At 38.4% G+C, this 20,609-nt stretch overlaps 1 protein-coding gene across 6 annotated transcripts in view; it reads right to left on the bottom strand.

Annotated features, from left to right (window-relative positions):
* The window catches only part of NSMCE2 (NSE2 (MMS21) homolog, SMC5-SMC6 complex SUMO ligase), a 132,672-nt gene that overhangs the window by 57,861 nt on the left and 54,202 nt on the right, over positions 1-20,609 (bottom strand). For all 6 annotated transcript variants that reach the window (XM_051778548.1, XM_051778545.1, XM_051778546.1 and 3 more), the window contains one exon: positions 13,930-14,083. In XM_051778548.1, the coding sequence (XP_051634508.1) occupies positions 13,930-14,083 (154 nt within the window). The remainder of the gene's footprint in view (positions 1-13,929; positions 14,084-20,609) is intronic.

Here is a 20,609-nt window from a genome sequence, read left to right as displayed (position 1 = left end):
GTCCTGGCTCGAACTTCAAAGGGGTGGGACATAGATATGTTTTCATGGCTTCCAGTCGGACCAGGATTAAAGAAAACACTGTTCTTTGAGGGCTAGATACCTTAATTTTCCTATCTTGTATGATTCCTTGTCTCATAAAAATTATTGCACATGTGATAAAGGGAAGGCAATTAGTAGCTATGCCTAATGACCTAAAAATAACAACTGAAGGACCAACTATTCATTCTCAAGAAACTTTAACCTTAAGTAATGAAGCAAACCAAGAGATAATTATTAGGAACATGATACTCCCTTTTGCAAGAACATCATAAAAGAAGAAAAAGGAGGATTGTTAGGAATAAATAGGTGTTCTTGCAAAATTTGTAGTGTGGTGGGAAGGGACAAGTTACTGGTTGTTCAGTTGTTTAGTTACAGAAAGGTGCAGTTTGCCAAGTAACAAGGGGACCATGGAATGGGGGGACACATTGGAGGTGTCGAGAAAGCTGTAACCCTGGAGTTCCTCAGCCAGTGGGGAAATGGGGAGGGAACTGCGTTTCGGGCAAGGGGATAAAAGAGGCTGCAACCTCCATTAAGTTGAGAGACCTCACTGGGGATTGGCCGGTGAACTCTCCTTTTTATTCAAATAAAAGCTGAGTTACCACCTCTGTCTCTGGGATATCTTTGAGGCTCATAATAGCAGAAATAGATACATTATTTTTCAGAACAATAACAAGCTTTTTATCCATACCAAGGTGTGTGGGATTTTACTTCTGCAGCCGTTTGAACTTACATTATTAGTATTTTAATTTGATTTACGGTACCTCCTTTAAACACATCCAGAAAGTTGTATGCTGATAGCATTAGATTTTTTTTTAAGTAGAAAAAATTATGGAAAATATTAAAGGAGTTCATTATTTATTGTTCTAAGAAGTGGGTTTAGTTTGAAATGACATTTAGGTGGAACCAAAATTTTAGCACACTGAAGAGTGATATTTGGTCCTGTCAGTGTATTTCAGGATCTCATCACATGGTTGCCTCAGTAAGTTGCTTTTGGTTTCAGCCCTCTCTCATTACCCCTTCCCGTCTGACTGAAATCAGCTGATCTTTTTAGGCATTCCCACAGTCAGCCAGCAAACTACTCGCTGTCAGATACCAAGCACCATATTTAGGGTGTGCCTTTTAAATACAGAGGCCAATAGGAATACAGTTGCCTCATTTTGTCTACCCCTTCAGAGCTCACTGCCTTCCCATCATAAAACTTTGCCAACCAAACAGAAAACGTTCTCAACCTTTAGGAGTAGCTTTCTGATTCTACATGTGCCTTTGCTGAAAATGCAAATCAATAATAGTAATAAAGGTATTTTAATATATTTAAAATATATATTACATAATCTGGATAAAATGTAATTAACTTTTAACATCCATGCAATCATTTCGTTATTGCGGCTAAAAAAAATAATTCTCAGAATCCATCTCTTCCAGAATCTCCAAGAAAAATACTCTTTGTTTCACCATTTTCTGATTCATTTGACTTTGGAAGCAAAATAAACACATTGCTGTGTTCAATATTGTTGCACAAGAGAATTCACAAGAATGAAATGTGTTCAAAGTTCCTAGAAAAAAATGCAGCAATGCAGGCTGCCAACTTGTTCAATGTCAAGCTCTAGGCAGTATAGCAGGACTAGCAGTAAATGACTCATAGTGAGTCACGCTTTAGCTATTTTTGCTTTTAAAGTAATGCCAGGCGCTGTGTTAATATTCAACCCTGAGTAAATTTAGCAATGCAAGAAAACAAGTGTTTCCATGGTTGCTCCTTCACAATGTTTATGGTATATACACAGCCATTAGGCACAGGAATTAAGCCAAATGAAGAATATGGAAATGTTCCTCTTTCATTTACAACTGAATTTTGCTACATTGGGTTTCATGACTCACTCAGCTACTACTTTTTCCAACTCTAACAAAAATGTAAAGCCGTAGCTAGCACACCACCGTACTGTTAGTGGTCAACAGCCACTACTTTCCTCTAAATTACATCTTGTCCTGTGTACATGACTGAGCTGGAAGTATGATAATGAAGTTACGCATATTTTTTTCAGGACAAAACAAGACTGACATGAAGCCCTCACTAGTGAAACTAAGTACGTCCATCATGGGTAACATGTTCCGTGACACTTCTGAGGAGGAGCTGGCAGGGAGCAAAGCCAAAGAGGAGGGCTGAAGGGAAGAAGGAGGCTGTGGCACCACGTGAAAAGGGAAAGCAGCTTCAGAAAAAAGAGGAAGGATGCTGATTGAGGCTGAGGAACAGTTGGGTAAAATGAGAGAAGTAGCGAAGAGCGTACAGTAGAGCTGGAAAATATCTTCCCATGACACAGCTGTGATGTGACAAAACCCATATGCAGGCATGACTTCAATGCAGTTATCTACACAGCCGTGTTTTCTTAGGTGAGCAGGTATTTGTGGAATTGTGAAATAAGAGCCCAAGTAATGTAGACATCTGACATGGCATCACAAAACTTTGCTGGAAATCAGGAAAGAGGAATTTAATCTGGGTTGTAGGAAAAAAAACAAGACCCCAAAAAACCCAAAGCAAAGGTAAGGTAAATCACTTACTTTGCTCACACTAATAACAGAGCTGCCAAATGATTACATATGATTGCTTGTTAAACTTTTTTGTTCCTATTTTAATACAGTGATTTATTCATTAGTCTTAAATTGCAGTAATTACTATTTTTATTGTAGAGGCTGATAAAGCATACAGAAAGCTTTTACATTTTTCCCCTTGAAGGAAACTGCTTAGTTTTTCTGCATCAAGTCTTCTGTGCTGCAATAAGCAGGGATTTTTTCCCATGTTTTCCTATCTGGTAATAAACTAGCCACTTAGTTCATACTCAAAGTTTATAGATGGATCCTGATGAACGGCCTTCCTGCAAAAACTTTTTTTGATTTCATTAAGTCTTGGCTTGACCCTTAAACTTTCAAACAGGGAGTACGGGAAAATACTTAAGGCTGGGCAAAGAACTGAAGCAAACTACTAAAGTCCAAAATGATGAAAAATCCTGTTTGGTGGCCTCCTAACCCTGAAGGCATTTATCTCCAGCAAGCCCCTCCCAGGTTCTCCAGGGATCTGAAGATCTGACTTCTGTACTTGCCCAGAGCCGCCCCAGCCTGAGTAACTAAGAATACATTGCTTGTCTTGCAACCTCTCTGGTTCTTGAAAGGAGGCACAGCTCCATCCAAGTGGAAGAAGAGAAGGTGGTGATGGAGATGTAGAAAACACAGTTTTCTCTTGCTGCAGGAGTTAACCACTGGAGTACACAGTCGTGCACTCTCTTCAAATCCTTCCCAGTACTTTCCACTTCCAACTGCACATGGTGCACATTTTGCACCAACTGAAGGGCTGTGGAGTGCCCTCTGCAGACCAGCCTGCAGCCGAGGGGTTGCTGAAAAGCCTATGAGCAACTGTATGATGTCAGATGTAAATTCCATTCCACCCCATCCAGCAGCCTTACTCTGATGATGAATAATAGCAAATCACTACAGAGGTCACGAGGCAGGGAATGCTGACAGCAATGTTTTCCTGGTATTGTCCAGCCTCCAGTAATCTGGTCAGGGACATTTGGAGGATCCAGAGAGGAGTCAAACATGTCATCTTCCTCATAAGGGCTTTTTTTAGGTGCTTATTTGGGAATTTATTGGCATCACTTCCTGGGCAACTGCTGTAGTCACAATGCTATGATATAAAACATAAGCACTCTCACTATCACTCCACTAACTGCTTCTCTTCCTCACTAGGTATTTTTAGTGCCTTCTGGAACCACCTGTTAAGCAACTTGCTTTTAATCCTAAGATCATTCACTGCAAGTCTGGTAACACATATCTACATCCACATTTGAGATGATAAGATATGATAAACCTATCCCCACTTGTTAAGTAAGACGCTGTGTCTGAAATCAGAGCTAATAACTGCTGAAAGGTGACAACTTAAAGCACTCCTGAGTTGTGACAGAACATTTGAATGCTTCAAGCCTGTTTTAGAGTAAGTGTAAATGCCAGCAAAGGTGTTCGACTTCTGTGACTTGGTTTTAATGGTGACTGAAAGCAACATCTCTTAGGTTACCCCTGAGAGACAGTACATACAATTATCCCTTCAGCTCCCCGATAACATCAGTAATCATTCGAGTCTGAAATTCCTAAATCTACAGATTAGAGCCGCAGTCCATTTCCTCTCCAGGTACATAATAGAAGCATGGGTGCTCCATCTCGCAGTACAAGCGATTCATTGCCTTTGCGTTACTTTATAGTTGGCACGTTTTTAGCCACCTTATGCAATACTGACTGACATACAGATGTAAAGCACTCTCTGCTGACTGAATAGATTTGTCACTGAACAAAGCTGTTCAAGCTTTGCCATAACCCTCCTCCTGGGAGCTAAGGCACTTAAGTCTAGGCTCTGACATCTAGTCTGAGGTCTATAGACCTAAAAGATAGGTGTTGCAGTCCCTCAGAGCTTCTCTAGCTTTCTTCCTCCATTTCAGCTCAACATTTAACAGGTTTGGGGTAGTGTGAAGATCTCCAGTATACTAATGGCATACAAGTCAAGTTGGAAAGAAACCATGCTCTACTGTGAGGTTATTGGTGTCTACAGCTTTCAAGAGGGAAATGAAATAATATGGATATCAAAAATTACGGTAAGCAGCCAATGCACGTGAACTTCTGCTATGGAATTAGAGGATGTTTGTTAATCTTGCGGTACATTACTATTTTGCATGTTATTATATGTGGCAAGTATAGGTCAGGGAAATTGCACTGATTTCAGAACCTACACCGACGCTTACCAAAGCAAGATCTAGATCAATACCTGCTGCTCTTCTGAAGGACACACCACATGGCAAATAGTTTCAGGATCCATAAAAACACCAAGTGTTTTCCTTTCTCTGAACTGGAGTATTTCGAAGTTACCATGCAGTGTGATATGCACTGATGGATTATTATTTAGTCAGCATTATCTCAGAACTACTTCCCTGTTCTTCCTCAAATGCTTTTTGTACTGGCACTCAATATAAAAGAATCTACTTGAAGTAGATTCTATGTGAAGCAGTATTTCCTCTGATACTTGTGCATACTGGTGGCACAAAGTCCCACATATAAATGATTGAAATAAATATATAGAAAGAGTAAAAAATCCTACTAACCCTCCAGATAAATACTCAAGTAACAGAAAAAAATGAGTAAATAAAACAAAGTTCCCTAAGTTTAAAGCTCTTTTCAGGTTTTCCTCCTTCCACCTCAATATCCTAAGTTCAAAGTGAGAGCATCTCATAGAAAAATTTTAACACTGAGATGCTCTCCCTTTCCTCTTCCTTTGATTTCTTCTCCTTGGACTGTTCTTTACCTGTTTTCTTGTGATCACACTTGAAATTTAACCTGTAAGCTCATGGCACATGAATGGAATTCCTGTATCCTCCAACTTTTGAATTTTTCTGAATAGCATGCAACAGATACAATAGTAAGTAAAATTGTACTGAGCTGGCAGAGGCAGTCCTTGCATTTTCACTGCTCGGATTTGTGCAAGCAAAATAGTATGTATTATTACACCATGAAAGAAGTGAGTGAAAACTCTAAGTGAAATCACTGGTATTTTATTACCAGAAAGCAAATTTTCCATAGGGTATAACCCATCTATTGAACATTTCAGAATTTCAGATACAGGCAAGGTTTAGCAACTACCTCTATGCTTCTTACTAATCTGAAATTTCTAAAACATTTCTGATGAGTTCAAATACGGTCACGAGACATGAGATTTTAGAAGTTATCATGTTGCACTGGATTACCATGGAGTCAAGAAATATAGGAACTGACTGAATTGAACTAAACGCCATTGGGGGAGAACATCTCTTTAAGCTTGGGTGAAGTGCTGGAACAGGAACAATGAGCAAACACTTGCTTACAGACTTATTTTGCCAGAAAAATTCTTACCACCTAAGCAAAGTTCTAAGGTTTTTCATCATTCCTCCAATAGAAACAAAGGGGAAAAAGTTAATATATTTTAAGACGGCATTTTATTAGATAATGTGATTGAATGCAACATCAAGGGAATGGAAGTGCATCTAGAAGCTCCCTTCCTGACCTATATGTTCATACAAACAGTAAAAATGTCGTGCTGGCAGCCATCAATGTGCTCACTTAAGGGAGAATTATCCCATGGTAGTAACAATAAATTACCCTAAGTATTATGCCTAAGTGTATAATAATAATAAAAAATTATTTCAATATAACACTCTGTTTCCTTTCTAGATTTTATAGACTCAGTGCTGACCTGAAAGCCAGGCTGATATAAAAGCAAGAATTACATCCTGCAAAGAATTTTTTTTGCAATTGAATAAAATGTAGATCTTTTAAAAATGTATGTAGGAATCAGATGACAGACACAGAAATAGATAAGAAGGCCCTACCCTCGAGCATTTGCTGATTAGAAAGGCAGATATTTATAACAGGAGAGATCTACATCTGATGTTCTTTCTGATTAAGATACCTCCTCCCTCAGCTGAGTGTTTTACTATAGGGCTAAAGGGTCAGTGTCTCTAAGTATTTCCTTCTGCAGTTGTTGCCATTTTTATATATAGTTAAATACACACTGGACAGAGAGAGAGACAGAAACTGATTCCAGAGCTACAGGTCAATCACTTAGTAGGCCAAGAGTCAGTCAAATTCTGATTGTAAATCACCAAGACTGAAACTCAGATCTCTTATACTCCAGGTTACTTTCAATGGAGAAGAGTTGCTTGAGGGGGTGGGTTGATTCCTCTTTCATTTTAACTACGAATTCCATGTCAGATCTCTAAATGCCAAACAAAGAAACTTCTTGTTTTGACCAATTACATTAGAATAGCAATTATTTCATCAAAGAAACCAGACTTATTGGCAATTAATGTTCTTCATTAATCCACTAACAGAATTATTTATTGTCAACACAAGTTTCTGCATTTACAAAATTTTTGACCTGAAAAAGTCATTCCAGATTGCAAAGAAAAGTTCTGACGGTTTCATTCATTCTGGAGTTAATACTTCTTAACAAACTCACAAGGACACTAGCTGTAATGGTAATTTTACAATTTGGATATTGGTCTTGGGTACCATACAGCTCCCATTGCTATAGTATGTGATCATCCTATTCATCTACTTTGCTTCTCTAGCTTGTTTATCTTTCAAAAAACTGTGAAATAGAGTAACTCATTCCATTCTCAGGCCCTCATCTAATCCTTCAAAACTACAAGTGGGCTTGTTCACTCCTGAGCAAGTCAACTAATTCCTTCCAGAAAATATCCCGACAGTACAGTTCCAAAAGGACAAAGCCATGCCAGGCTTCTCTTATCAGGATAGTCCTTCAACCCTACCCAAAATTCAGCTCTCATTCACACAAATGCCTCAACATATTCATGTCACTCCTTTGGGGCTGCAACTTGCTACCTCAGCATCATGCCATGAAGGCATTACTCTGGCAGTCTTAACAACAGCTCTTTGAACTGAATAAAGCACAAAAAGACAATAATGATGTTTTAGTGCCACAAGAGATTCAGGGCAGTTGAGTGTTTTGTACTCAATTGGACATGGCTGTTTTCCTCCATAGGGTACCAGCCCAGAGCACCATGGATCTGAGCCAGTCCACGTTCCTTAGTCTCTTCTTCACAGTCCACAAACACAATATACACATAACTGAATTAGAGACATAGGTGTAAGGTCCAGATCCACAAAGTTTTAGGCACCTAACTTCCAGTGATCTTTTCTGAAACTAAATTACTTGATCTAATACAAGAAGAGGGTAACAAAGCAAAGAACTAAAGCTAGCTCTCCTGAACTTCAAATGACCTTTCTAAGTGCTGGATCCTCTTTCGTTTCTTTACTAGTCAAAGGCCTGTCTAGAAGGAATTTTACATAAATGAAAAGATCATATCCCACACACACCACTAAACTGTCATAACACCAATCCCACTTTCAGTTGGAAATTTCAACTCCTGTGCTGAAGTTGTTTTCTCATAATTAGTCAGTAAGGGGATTTTAAATTATTTTTTTACATTAAAATATAAAGAAAAATACACTAATGCTATTTTTTCAGGTGATTCTCTGCCAACCCTGCCAAGTATAAAGATGAAAATAGGCCAACTAAGAAGCCAGGTACAACTGAAGAGAAACCCAGATCTGCAAATCACTTATGTGACTCCACACAAGAAACTTCAACTATTTCCTCAAGTTTCACCACTGTTATATGGTGAGAAGTAAAATTGTCTACCTCAGTGTGATGTTGTGAGGATTAATTGGATGAAACTTGTCAGGCATTATACTACTCAGTGTCTCGTTGCAGCTTGTTTTCTTATCCTACTAAAAGCAAATCAAACTCTTTCCTGGAACCTCCAGATAGACTGTTTTATGAATTTAAAGAGAATTCCTTTCACAGTGTCATTTTTTCTATCCCAAACTGCATCTAAAATAACATTTTTTTACATAATTATTTCTCAGCATATGCATCACTTAAAATACATGTATCAACAGGGCATATGGCGTCTACTTGAACATTGAATTTAAAATCATCTCCTTTCAAAATATTTGCTTATTGATAACAACTATAAATCCATCCTCGCAAAATGTTAAATCATGATACATACTTTTTCCTTTCAAAGCCTCAGAGACTTTTTTTTCTTTAGTGGAGAAGGCAAGAAAGATCTTTACAACTGCAGTGTTGCTATTTTCCAAACTACACTACAATGACTGCTTTCCTGTGACAAAAAGTTCCCTGAACTACTATTGAGTCTCAAAATTATTTGTCCCCCATAAAAAAATATTATCTTTCCAACATTTGCCAAATTCACTCCATAAACTTTGGCATAACCAGCAATATTGTCATTCACTCAAATCTTAGCACTTTCCACCAAATCACGACTGAAGTATGCATCTGTTGGGTGTTCACAGAGCCCATATTTATCAAGGATTCCAAAGTGCATGTTGTCAGCTGCTACAAAAAAGCTATGAGACCTGTCATCCATCCTTTGTGCACCAAATGTGACACTAAATAACCTTCAGCAAATACAGCAGTGGCAGCTAGGGTCATACGAGCAGAGATTATACCTTCTGATTATCTCTCTTCACAGAGTATCAGAAATTTAAACTGTTACACAGAGATTAAAGACAGATCTTAGTTTCATTCTGTGAAAGCAAAATTCTCATACTCTGTGCCAGAAGATGCCTTTGAGATAGACAGAGATATATATATACTGGCATGAAATAAAAAGACTTAGTAATACAACTTCAAACAGAAGGTGGGATTTTAAACTTACAGAAGATATAAAATGCAAAGTTACAATTCCTGTAGTAATCAAGGCTCAGTTCCTATGGGCTCACTCCTGCAAGGTTCTGCACTGTGGTTATGCTCCAATAAGGAAATGAAACATGCCAGCAATCTCACTAATTTCAAAGGATCTACTCAAGCAATTTAATTTAAGCAACTTGCTTAAGCATTTCACTTATTCAAAAGATCACTAAGCACTTTGCAGATCCAGGACCCTTATGGGTAAGGAGAGCATCAGTCATGTAGTGTTAAGGTAAAAATGTTCTCCTTACAAACCACACATGCAATCATATAGAACTTTCTGGTATTACCAGATTTAGTGAATATGCCTCCAAGTGCTCAATTATTTGGAAAAGATAATGTAGCCACTTAGGGGCACAAGAAATGGTTAAAAAAAAAGAAAAATTAATCAAACTCCTTTCTACTGCTTACATTCTAAGAAGGTTTAGAGGAAAAATGAAAATGTTTTCCATTAAAAGTAAGAAGTGGGAATTTAGGAAACTAAGATAGTTCTGAAAACAGACTTCAGAAAAACCACTTTCTGTTCACATAAAACCTGTCTGACAGTGTTTTGACACATATCATCAGAGGTGGAGATTTTGCATCACTTTGCACAAACTCTAGCTGAAGTAGCTGCATAATAAAGGCTCACATATTGAGAGACAATGCCTGAAAACTGCCTGAAAGATGAGTAGAACAGAAACTGCTCTGAGGCATATCAACCTTACTGCCAGAGATGCACTTGCCCAATTTCCTTTCTGCACCTTAGCTGCTGCTGAAGTTCAAAGCTAAGAAGGTCTCCTTCCCACAGAACTGCCAAGAGAAGAAGACAAGCTGAAGGTGATACAACTCCATTCTCCTCCCTGAGTATTAGAGCTACCTACGGTACTGCCTGTCACGTGTCAGGGGGCAGGGAACAACCATGCAGCTCCCTTTCATCACTGTGGCAGCAAATATCAAGAGAGAAAACATACTACTTTTCTTAATTTTTTGTTAAAATAAGGTTGTATTTAACTGCTTCACACTCTGCACTATACCTAAAAACTGTGTTGAGAAATTTTTTCTCCTTAAAATCCTAGCTAATTTTTAAGTAGCAAGACAATGTGAGAATATAATGTTTCCTTGTTCAGCTATTCTGGAATACAAATGTTGAACTATGAATAAAAGATACACAATGATTAATGGTAACACATCCTGGACAGTAAATCATTTTAGCATCCACCCCATCTGTTCCTTTGAGATAGAAAAGACTGGAACAACAGAAAACCCCAGGAAAGCCCCTCTGAGAAAACTTGGCTGAAGTTTTCATATTTTATGTGATTTAGCAACAAAACCAAATCCCAGAAAAGAGCTAAAAATTGGACCACAACTGTATATGTGTTATTGAAACAGGCCAGGAATTTTGAACTAAGTTGTGCACAAACCTGGCAAGACTAATGATTGAAAACAAAATATTAACTAGATAGTTTTTGCTGAAGTTACTGCTACATATAACTCACATCAAGCAGTTTAAAGTGTGTCCCAAAATTTGCAGACACATTGTAATATGCTGTAAGATGGGACCAGAATTGTAGGGCTCATGCTTTTGAAATCACAATTCATACAGGAGAAACTAAAGAATACACAGTTGACTCGATATAAGCACAGATATTGAATATTTAACAGGATGACCTTAATGTTCTCTTTACCAAAAAAACCCCAAAACCTAACACAAAAAACACATGTACACACAGTGTCCTATAAGGTAAATCACCAGTTTATGGAAACTCATGTCTTTTACGGATTTCATGACTCTCCAGCTCAGTTGGTATTGCAACTCTGAAATTCCTGCCTCTGAGTCCAATCTTTCTTCACAGTAATACTATTTTTGACATGGCATATCACAGAATCACAGAATCAAGTTGGAAACGACCTCTGGGATCACTGAGTCCAAAGTATGACCGAACACCACCATGTCAACCAGACCACGGCACCAAGTGCCATGTCCAGTCTTTCCTTAAACACCTTCAGGGACAGTGACTCCACCACCTTCCTGGGCGGTCCATTCCAATGTCTAATCACCCTTTCTGTGAAGAAATTCCTTCTAATGTCCAACCTAAACCTCCCCTGGAGCAGCTTAAAATTATATCTAGTACTTTAGCTAATACTGATAGTGCTCAATTATACATCTCGACATAATAATTTACTATGTAGAGCTCAATAATGAGAAGTGGCTTTTTGTACCAGATGGAGTACATGTGTTTAGTCTCTCACAAAGATATTAAAACCAGAGGCCCTATAAGAATTCCTGTAAGAATGTACCTATCATTTTTAAGCTTGTGAATGTATTTTTGATATTCGGTTCCACATGTCTTTTTAAGGGCTAGGTATGAGTGACAAAAACACACAAAAGGAGAGAGGGAGGATAAGGGTAATGGCAAGAAGATGACATAACTACAATAAATAGAGAAACAAGACAGTCTTAAAGGTTCCAGGTCACTGTATCATATAGAAGCAAATTTATGTATGTGAATATAAACAGGCTCCACCGATCTTCAGTCATCCATTATTACTCAACAATTTCTAGAAGCCTTCCTGGTAAAAGAGCCTTTTGAAGAGGAAAGGAGTGTAGGAAAATAATTTCATATTGGATCAATAGATTATGTAGGCAGAAGACACAACACTAATGCAAGTTTAAGGCAGCAGAATTATGCTTGCTTTCAAAAACTTAACTTTGTATTTCCCACCTATCTGCAGACCTGAGGTAACACTTCATTGCCAAAGAAGGTGGCTGCACCAGACTGTTCCCTTGTATACATGTTCACTGTATTGCATCCAAGACTGTTTGCGAAAGCTAAGTAACCATTTTTCATTAAATCTTTTAAATTGCAATAAATATGTCAAGAGGAGCAAATGTGATGGATTTACCTGATCAAAACCAACATGAAATCTACAAACCCCAAGCTGACCCAGCTGATAAACAGTCCTTGTACAGAACACAGCAGTCCACCCAACATCATCATGCATTTCATTTTGGGCATAGTCTGACCTCTGTACATGACCAAAACAAAAGTCAAGTGGCTAGTAAGACAAATCTGGATTTCAGGCAGCAGTAGCAGAATGACATTCTCATATTTTATTACGAATAATTTTTACGGTGTTTATTTAATTGGGGTTTTTTTTTCAACAGGTCTGCCAGTTAGAACTTAGTCCCATAGCTTGAACTGAATTTATTCCTAGGGCATACACCCCTTCCTCAGGCAATTACAGGGTGGAAAGTAAAGCCGAAATCAGTTATCAAGATTTTTATCTTCTTAGTTACAAACACCTGGAAATTAGGAATTACAACATAATGGCAGGCCAGTAATAATTTTATGGTTATGTAGGGAGTGAAAATTACACTGTTTTGTGGTCTACAACTTGGTATGTTCATTCTTAGAGTAGTGCTAAGATCTATTAAACTCAGAGATCAGTGCTAATACTCAAATCGAAAATCTTAAAACCCATAAAGATGAGAAACAAATATATTAAGCCCTCGAGCTCTAATCCTAGGGAGTCTTGAGACACCAGATCTAAAGTTCACCTTGTCAAACATGTCCTCACACCCCATAAGTCTCTATAGGGAAGTAATCTGAAGTCCAGTGGAATCAGTGGGCAAATTCTTTCTGCTACTTCCAGTGAGGTTTGAATAGGACTCCAAAAAACCCCAAAACTCAAGGAGAGCTACAGGTGAGCGTCCAGAATATCCTTTTCCAATGGTATAAATCATTAATCTATGACTCCTGAAGTTCCTGAGACACCAGTTCATGTTGAAATCAAAATGTAGGGTGGGAGGGAATAGGTACAGCAAGGGGGTCAAGGGACAGCAAGCAGAATAATACGATTTCAAAACATAATCATGATTAGGGAAGAGGGACACAAATAGTGTCAGAGCCCATGAACTTTCCTAGAACCAGTAATCAGAGTGATATTTTAATGGCTGCTATATGTGTGGGGCAATAAAAGCATACAATTTCGTTGTGTTGCATAAATAACAGAACTGTTCACCCTCCAACTCCTCTGGTAATTCAAGCAGATATAACTTGAAATTTTAACTCTAGAAAAATTATGTGAATTAAGAAAACCAGATTTTACTAAGTTGCAGTGTTTCCTGGTGCGTGCACGAAGCTGTAAACCTGAGAACACATACAGTAAGCATTTTCCAACAATATAGTTCTACGATTAAAGCAAAGGTCTTCTTAAGAGTTGCAACACATCCTAAGTTGTGAAACAGGAGCAATTTGTTTAAGCGACAAATGAAAACAGCTTACCTAATCTTTTTAGAAGATCCTATCAATTAAGAAAATAAATGCAAAAGGTCTTCAAATGACAAAGCCCACCTTACCAAAAAAAATGGGATTTTCATGATATTTGTATTCAAACACAGCAGGAACTGTGGGAGTCTAAATAAAACTACCAAAGTAATTACACTGGCCTTTGTTCTACACAGATATCAATTTAAATAAGTTTTTAAGTAAGAACACACACACCAGTTTAAGCCATAATTGGCAATTCTATATTTTAGGGCAGTTAATCACATCTTACTAGTTAGTACTCAAAGAATCTTTTTTTTTTAAAATCAGACTTACATTGTTTTTTCATCTCTTTAAGCTGATCCATAAAATACATGTATTTTTCATTGCTTTTCAAATCTGAGTCACTGTTCTTATTCTCAATTGCAGTTAATTTTTCTTGCACCAAGTTTTCTAAATCTGGTATAATTTCTGGTTTTTCTCGTTTTACCTGTAAGGAACAAGAAATAGAATGTTATTCATTATGACACATTTTAATACAAAGCAAAGGACATAAAGCAAAAATTCATTAGCATAGTCTCAGTTTCTTTTGACTACAGTTAGGCTTCCTGCTCTGAAGCTGTAACCTCCAGGTAATTATTCATTGCAGTAAAAGTAACTATGAAATGTAGAGATTAACTACTCAGTATCATTTTAACTCAGTTTCTGGGTATTCCTCATGCTAACAACAGGGAAAACCAAACCTTGCAGTCAAATTTACTTCCCTGAGTAGTGAAAGTAAACATGTTAACAACAACCAGCATGACACAGCATGCATGAAAACAACTCTGTCCAGAATGAGAGATGATTAAAAAGCAGAAATAACATCAAGAGTTTTCTTAAAACCTCCACTCTCTCACGATTTTGGAGTCAGCTTTACAGAAGCTTATAATCTACATGCATGATCAGTGTGATAACTCCAGCAAAAGCAATACATAGGCTAATGTGAAAGGAAAGCACCCCAATTTATTTGTGCTGTGTGAACAAGAAGCATTATGCCACACAGGCAGGCAAAAATACAGTTTCTTGAAAAGTACTTGTTTGCAGCAATTACATCTAGATTGATCTGAAGAATAAATACCTAGAAATAAAAGGGAGGTCATCACATAGGCAATATTAAGATATTCTAAGAACGCAAAAAGCACTTTGGGAACCCCCTAAAGACAGTAATTGGGGTTTTCCCTTCTGTTTCTCAAGCCAACATTAAATTCCAGGGAACTCTACCTTTGACAGGTCTTCAAAAGCACTGGATTACAGGTAATGTGGACTGTGCTGTACAATGATGGCCAGCAATAGCACAGAGTTGGAAAGAAGGGTGGACATCTGTCAAAGCCTTAATGTTAAGCATCTTCAGAACCAGACAAAGGCCATTTCTATCTCAAAATTATGACAAAACAGGACAAACTGAAAAAAAAAGGAGGCAAGCACCATTTCTGCTGAGCCACTCGTCCCCTACCACACACATTAAATTCTGCCCCTTACCAGACCATGCTACTATTCATTGTGAAAGACAGGAAAAGAGGCTTCTGAGAAAAAAACAGTCCACTTCATCAAAACGTTTACAGCTTTGAAAGTTTACAGAGACCTTGGAAATCCTACAGAATATATCTTATTTCAGGAGCCAAAGGAATAATAAATGTTGATGTAAAAATGAACTCTGTAGATATATAAAATGCTACAAGAAAACTTTACTTTCCCTTAATCAAAACAAAGCAATCCATAAAACTATTACTTCTTCCAGGAGTAGAGCCAGTTTGGCACATTTTCTTTAGGCAGATACAAGTCGTGGCAAGAAGAAAAATAAGAAAAAAATATGCACTGCCAGGTGATAGCATGCAAAGTTTTCAAAGGCACCTGGAGATAAAAGATCACCAACCACAACATCCAACTGTGAATGGGAATACCTTGGTACCAAAGGAGCTCAGTGACTATGAAAGACTAACATCATTAGAGATGCTCAGACTGCTGCATAAAGCCAAGAAGTAGCATAGAGTCCTTATCCTATGAAATCTGACAAAATGAGCAAAGGAAAACAGAATATCCTGTGTCCAGTGCAGTGGGGACAATTGTACAAACTCGAATGAGTTGCCTGTGTCAGCATCACAGCAAACTGCTGCAACAGAGGGCCTGTCACAAACTCAACCAGAACTGTTCAGTACTCAGTTGGAGGAGATACTTGGCCTTCAGGTATAAACAAGCACAAGAAAACAGTTACTAAATCAAAATACATTTAAAATCCAAGACATTATAAAATAATGATTTGATCTGGACCACATGTAGTGCAAACATACTCCTTTCTGCAACATCAGGTTGTTTTTACTGACATTCCAACATTTTCTCTTTAACATAAAAATAACATGTAGACACATTCACAAGCATAGACAAATAACAATCCACCACTAAGATCTGCCCTCATCATGAATGAGAGCACTATGGCCAGATCCCATATGGAAGATCCAGCTGTGTATACTAAAAGAGACCCTGCAGTGCTTCTAAGTTGCTGATACTGACACGAAGAGTAAAAGAAATTATGTGGACATTCATCGTAGGCATCTATTGGTAGCAAAGACAATGTCAATAACCTTTTCTTCTCCACAGGCACCACGTTACACATTGACATAGTTACATCAGGCTCTTTTTATCTTTTTCTTGGCTCATGGAAGATTTGAGTGCCAGGTATGCATCAACATACCATCTTCAACCATACCCTCAGAGTGAAAGGTGAAAAGAAGGGCACAGCCAAGGCTAGTTCAAACAGTGGTGCTCTCTACTCCAATTTCCAGAATTAAAAGACTTTACACATATGAGCAGAAAAAAGGCAGCAACTGCAACTTCTAGTGTTATGCTAGCAAAACCAACATATGTCTGAGAAGCTGCATTACACCACTCTGCACTGGTGAGGCCCCACCTCAAGGTCTGTGTGCAGTTTTGGGTGCCACAACGTAAGAAAGATATAGATCTTTTAAAAAGCACCAAAAGAAGGGCCACGAAGATGGTCAACAGTCTAGAGAAGCCATATGTGGAGTGGCTGAGGTCACTTTGTTTATTCAGCACAGAGAAGACTGAGGGGAGACCTCACAGCAGTCAGCAGCTTCCTCACAAGGGGAAGCAGAAAGGCAGGCACCGCTCTCTGCTCCCTGGTGATCAGGAATAAGACCTAAGGGAATGGCATGAAGCTGTGTCAGGGGATATTTAGGCTGGATATTTGGAAAAGGGTCTCCATGCAGAGGCTGGTCGGGCACTAGAACAGGATCCCTGCAGCACCAAGCCTGTCTGAGTTCGAGAATTGTTTGGGTAACACTCTCAGGCACATGGTGTGATTCTTGGGCTTGTCTTGTGTAGGGCCAGGAGCTGGACTCAAGCTTGTGGGTCCCTTCTAGTTCAGGATACTCTATGATTCCATGATTCTATGACATGCAGCTTTGTCTGTTCCACTGTGGAGCTACAGAAATTTGCATATAGACATCTGTACCAACCTCAAGAAAATGCTTATATAAAACCCTCCCTTACCTACATAAACTATAATCGCACAGCGTGCCACCACAGATCGATCAAAGTAAGAGCTAGCATGCTCTTTGCTACAGGCAACATGAACAATTTCACCAACTATCAAGAGGAAAAAAGTCTTTCCCACCAGCTATAGTCCCAACAGCAATACATCATATTGTGAGGACAGTCCAGCAACACGTATGACAAAAGCTCAGACAACCTAAAGAAAAGCTCAGAAACCTGAGTCAGATGAGAGAAATGTTAAAAGAATGCCCTTTCCTGTAGTTGAACTTCTTTCATGTTTACTATTTAAATTCAGTTTCTGTTCACCTCCACATGACTGCTTTCATTAAAATGATTAGTAGAGACACCATTCCTGACCACACTCAATAGTGTACCATCACACATGCTATTACTGAAATGCCAGGCAGACCTTCTGGAAGGTCAACACATCACAGGTGAATAACAAGGCATGTCCACTCATTATAATAACAAGTAAATATGTTTGCTGTGCACAAGCAATTCCTCTTTGGTGCTGCATATCCTATTCTATGAAGAGCATTGAGAATGGCCTAAAACAACAACATAAATGAAAACAAATGTAAGAAAATGTGCCATCAGTCCTAGATCCTCACAGTGGGACAGAATTACAACATCTTATACACTGCATCAGCACAACACCCTTACAGGTACATCACAGTTTTCTTAGTTCTTGCCACCCACCCACTCCTACTCTACAGATGCTTGATGGATGTAGGAATGATGAGATCAGCATAACAAAATGTATGAGGACAATACAAACATACGACATGGCTAAGGAACAGGGCAAAACTATCAGTATTCAGGGCAACAAGCTGGGGTCACGCTCCTTTTTGGTCTCAACAGCATGCCAGATAAATGCTTATCGGGAGACCTGAAGGCATGTTGAATTTCTCAGAAAAAGTTACTTCACATGGGAACCATGAAAGACATGTTAAGCAAACAACTGTTCGTTTAGCAGCACTGTCAGCCAAAACCAGCATGGTAAGTTACACCTTGCAGTCATTAGTCAATCCATGGAGAGCTACATTGATTTTGAAATCGGGTGGAGGCATACACACCCTACAAGGCATCCTGGAAATTACATGTGACGATGAACTGGGAGTGTTCAGGACATATGGTGAAAAGAAGTATCAGTCACAACAGCTTGTTTACAGCAATAGAAAAAGCAAAAGCATCTGCTGTGACATACCAGCAAAGAACCACAAGGGTATTTACATGGGAGATCAGCAATAAGAGAACAGACATGTTATACATGATAATTAATGATATTCCATACATGATCTATCAACAGTCGTGATAGGAAAACACATTTAGAAACACTAAAAAAAATTGTTTAGAAAAACATAGCTGAGGTTTACCTATCAAAACATTTATTTGTTCATGGCCACATGTCACACCACCTGGTCACAGTGATATGTGCAAAGGGGTGTCTGTGTTTGATGGGCAATGCTTCTGAAATGAGCCACTTCATGGCAGGTCTTTGGCTTCTGCCAGTATCTGTCTGTAGGGATAAGCTTTTTTCTTGTAGATTCTTCCACTGGGAGTATACCTATTCCATGCATAAACTGTAAAGACTATGCCTCCAAAAATCAGGCTTTTTGAAAGGCCAGCTTGCACAGCCTAAGGGAACAGTTAACTCAGGGTATTCCAAGGGACAGTCTGGGGAATTTTTATTTCATCAATTACCGTAACCACCAAATCAGAAATAAATTATTCTGTCCCAGACCAACCTCAGAACCAGTAAGGCCAAAGGTACCACAGACTAAAACTGGACCAGTTTGCGGTATTAGTCTACATACAGTAAGGGATCAGTGTCTAAAAAGGCACTAATTAGCATTACTCTGCATGTAGCACTGCAGCATTTAAAAACTGTCCTGCCCAGTCCCAAAACACTTCACAAACATTAAAGAATTTAGCCTTAAACACCCACTGTGACGTACCATTTATTTTTCAAATGGGGAGACTGTAGCATTAAGAGATGAATAACTTGGCTTCAGGTCGCAGAAGGAGACTGGCAGAACCAAAAATAAATAAATCCCAGCTCTGTGCTTTGAGCACAAAGCCAACCTTTTACCTTCTCCTTTAGCTAAGGGAAAGTTCAAATTAACATGTGCATTTAGTTCACTCTCTATAAAGAGCCTGGAACAACTTGTGGCTGCTTGGCAAACTTTGCGATAAAAGAGCAGCGTTCTGCCTGCCACAGAAATGCTCCCCTGGCCTTTGCATTGCAGTGGTTCAGCATGTGACACTCCATGGTTATTTTTTAGTCTTTTCATTCTTCTCTCTCTAGCACAGAAGCCCTTTAGCTGCCTATTTTTAATCCTGTCACTGTTCCTAGGTACCCTTTCTCAGGGCAATCACTTATGTAGCCTGGTATTTGGGAGTTTGCCAGTGCCATCCAAGAGAAATTTCTCAGAAATTTTTTGCCCTACCTGAATCCTGTTGAGGTTTCCTCAAACCAGTGATACAACCTGCAAAAGAACTATCTTTTCAAAGAATTCAGAATTCGCACCATGCATTATTTGTCCCTGTAATTTAATCCCTACAAAATATGGACTTTTAGAGTTTAATTTATGGATAATACTGACATTTGTAAGGTAAAGAAACATTCCTGCTTGCTCATGAACTTTCAAAAGACCAAGTCAGCTGACATGGCAGAATTTCTTCATTTTCCAGATTCTTTGTTGTTCATTTATGAAAGGGAGGGTGATTAGTCACTCAGTGCTGAGAAGCTCAGAGGTATGTAGTTACCTAGATATTTATAGCCTTTTGGGACAACCCAAAAAATTATTTGCTGATGTTTCCACCTAACTCTAAACTCATAGTAATTTGAACTGTATTTACACTATAGCCATGTGCCTCTGCATCTTTTGAAGAAAAACTTACTGTCTTACAGTTCCTGTTGGAACAGAATTTCTTATCTCTATGAACTGGGATATTGTAAAGGAACTCAGTCAAGATCTCTCAGACAGGGGTGGTCAGCCTAAGGCATCCTAAAAAGACCCAGATCAGATTCTAGGAATCTCACATTTTCTGAGTTGACTTCACTTTAAAATACCTGACCCACATGTGGACATATCTAAAATTGCTTATTTCAGAGAACAAATACCAAGAATTGGCTGGCTAAAACAATAAGCATGAGCACTGACAAAACAGCCTCTCTGAGCATCTCTATCATAGATAAAGTAACTATTCTTCCTTTATTTATATCTGCTATGCAACAAAAGCAAACAAAAATGCATGTCACATTTCTTTCTTGTTTAACAATTCCTACATCCTATTATTACATCCTTACCTCACTAAATAATTTATTATTACAAATATGCACCCTTTCAACACACATATTTATTTTACCTCAGGGTAAGTCAAAGTTTGCTGTGATTATTTATTATAACCAATTTTTTTTTCACTGAGAGGGAAAATAACATGAGAGCTAAGTAAATTTG

This window comes from Manacus candei, unplaced genomic scaffold, assembly GCF_025592945.1.
Source record: "Manacus candei isolate 608988 ecotype Guabito, Panama unplaced genomic scaffold, ASM2559294v1 h1tg000013l, whole genome shotgun sequence".
NCBI classification, from domain to species: Eukaryota; Metazoa; Chordata; class Aves; order Passeriformes; family Pipridae; genus Manacus; species Manacus candei.
The sequence above is the reverse complement of the archived record's forward strand: the minus strand, read 5'-3'. Positions and strand labels throughout refer to the sequence as shown.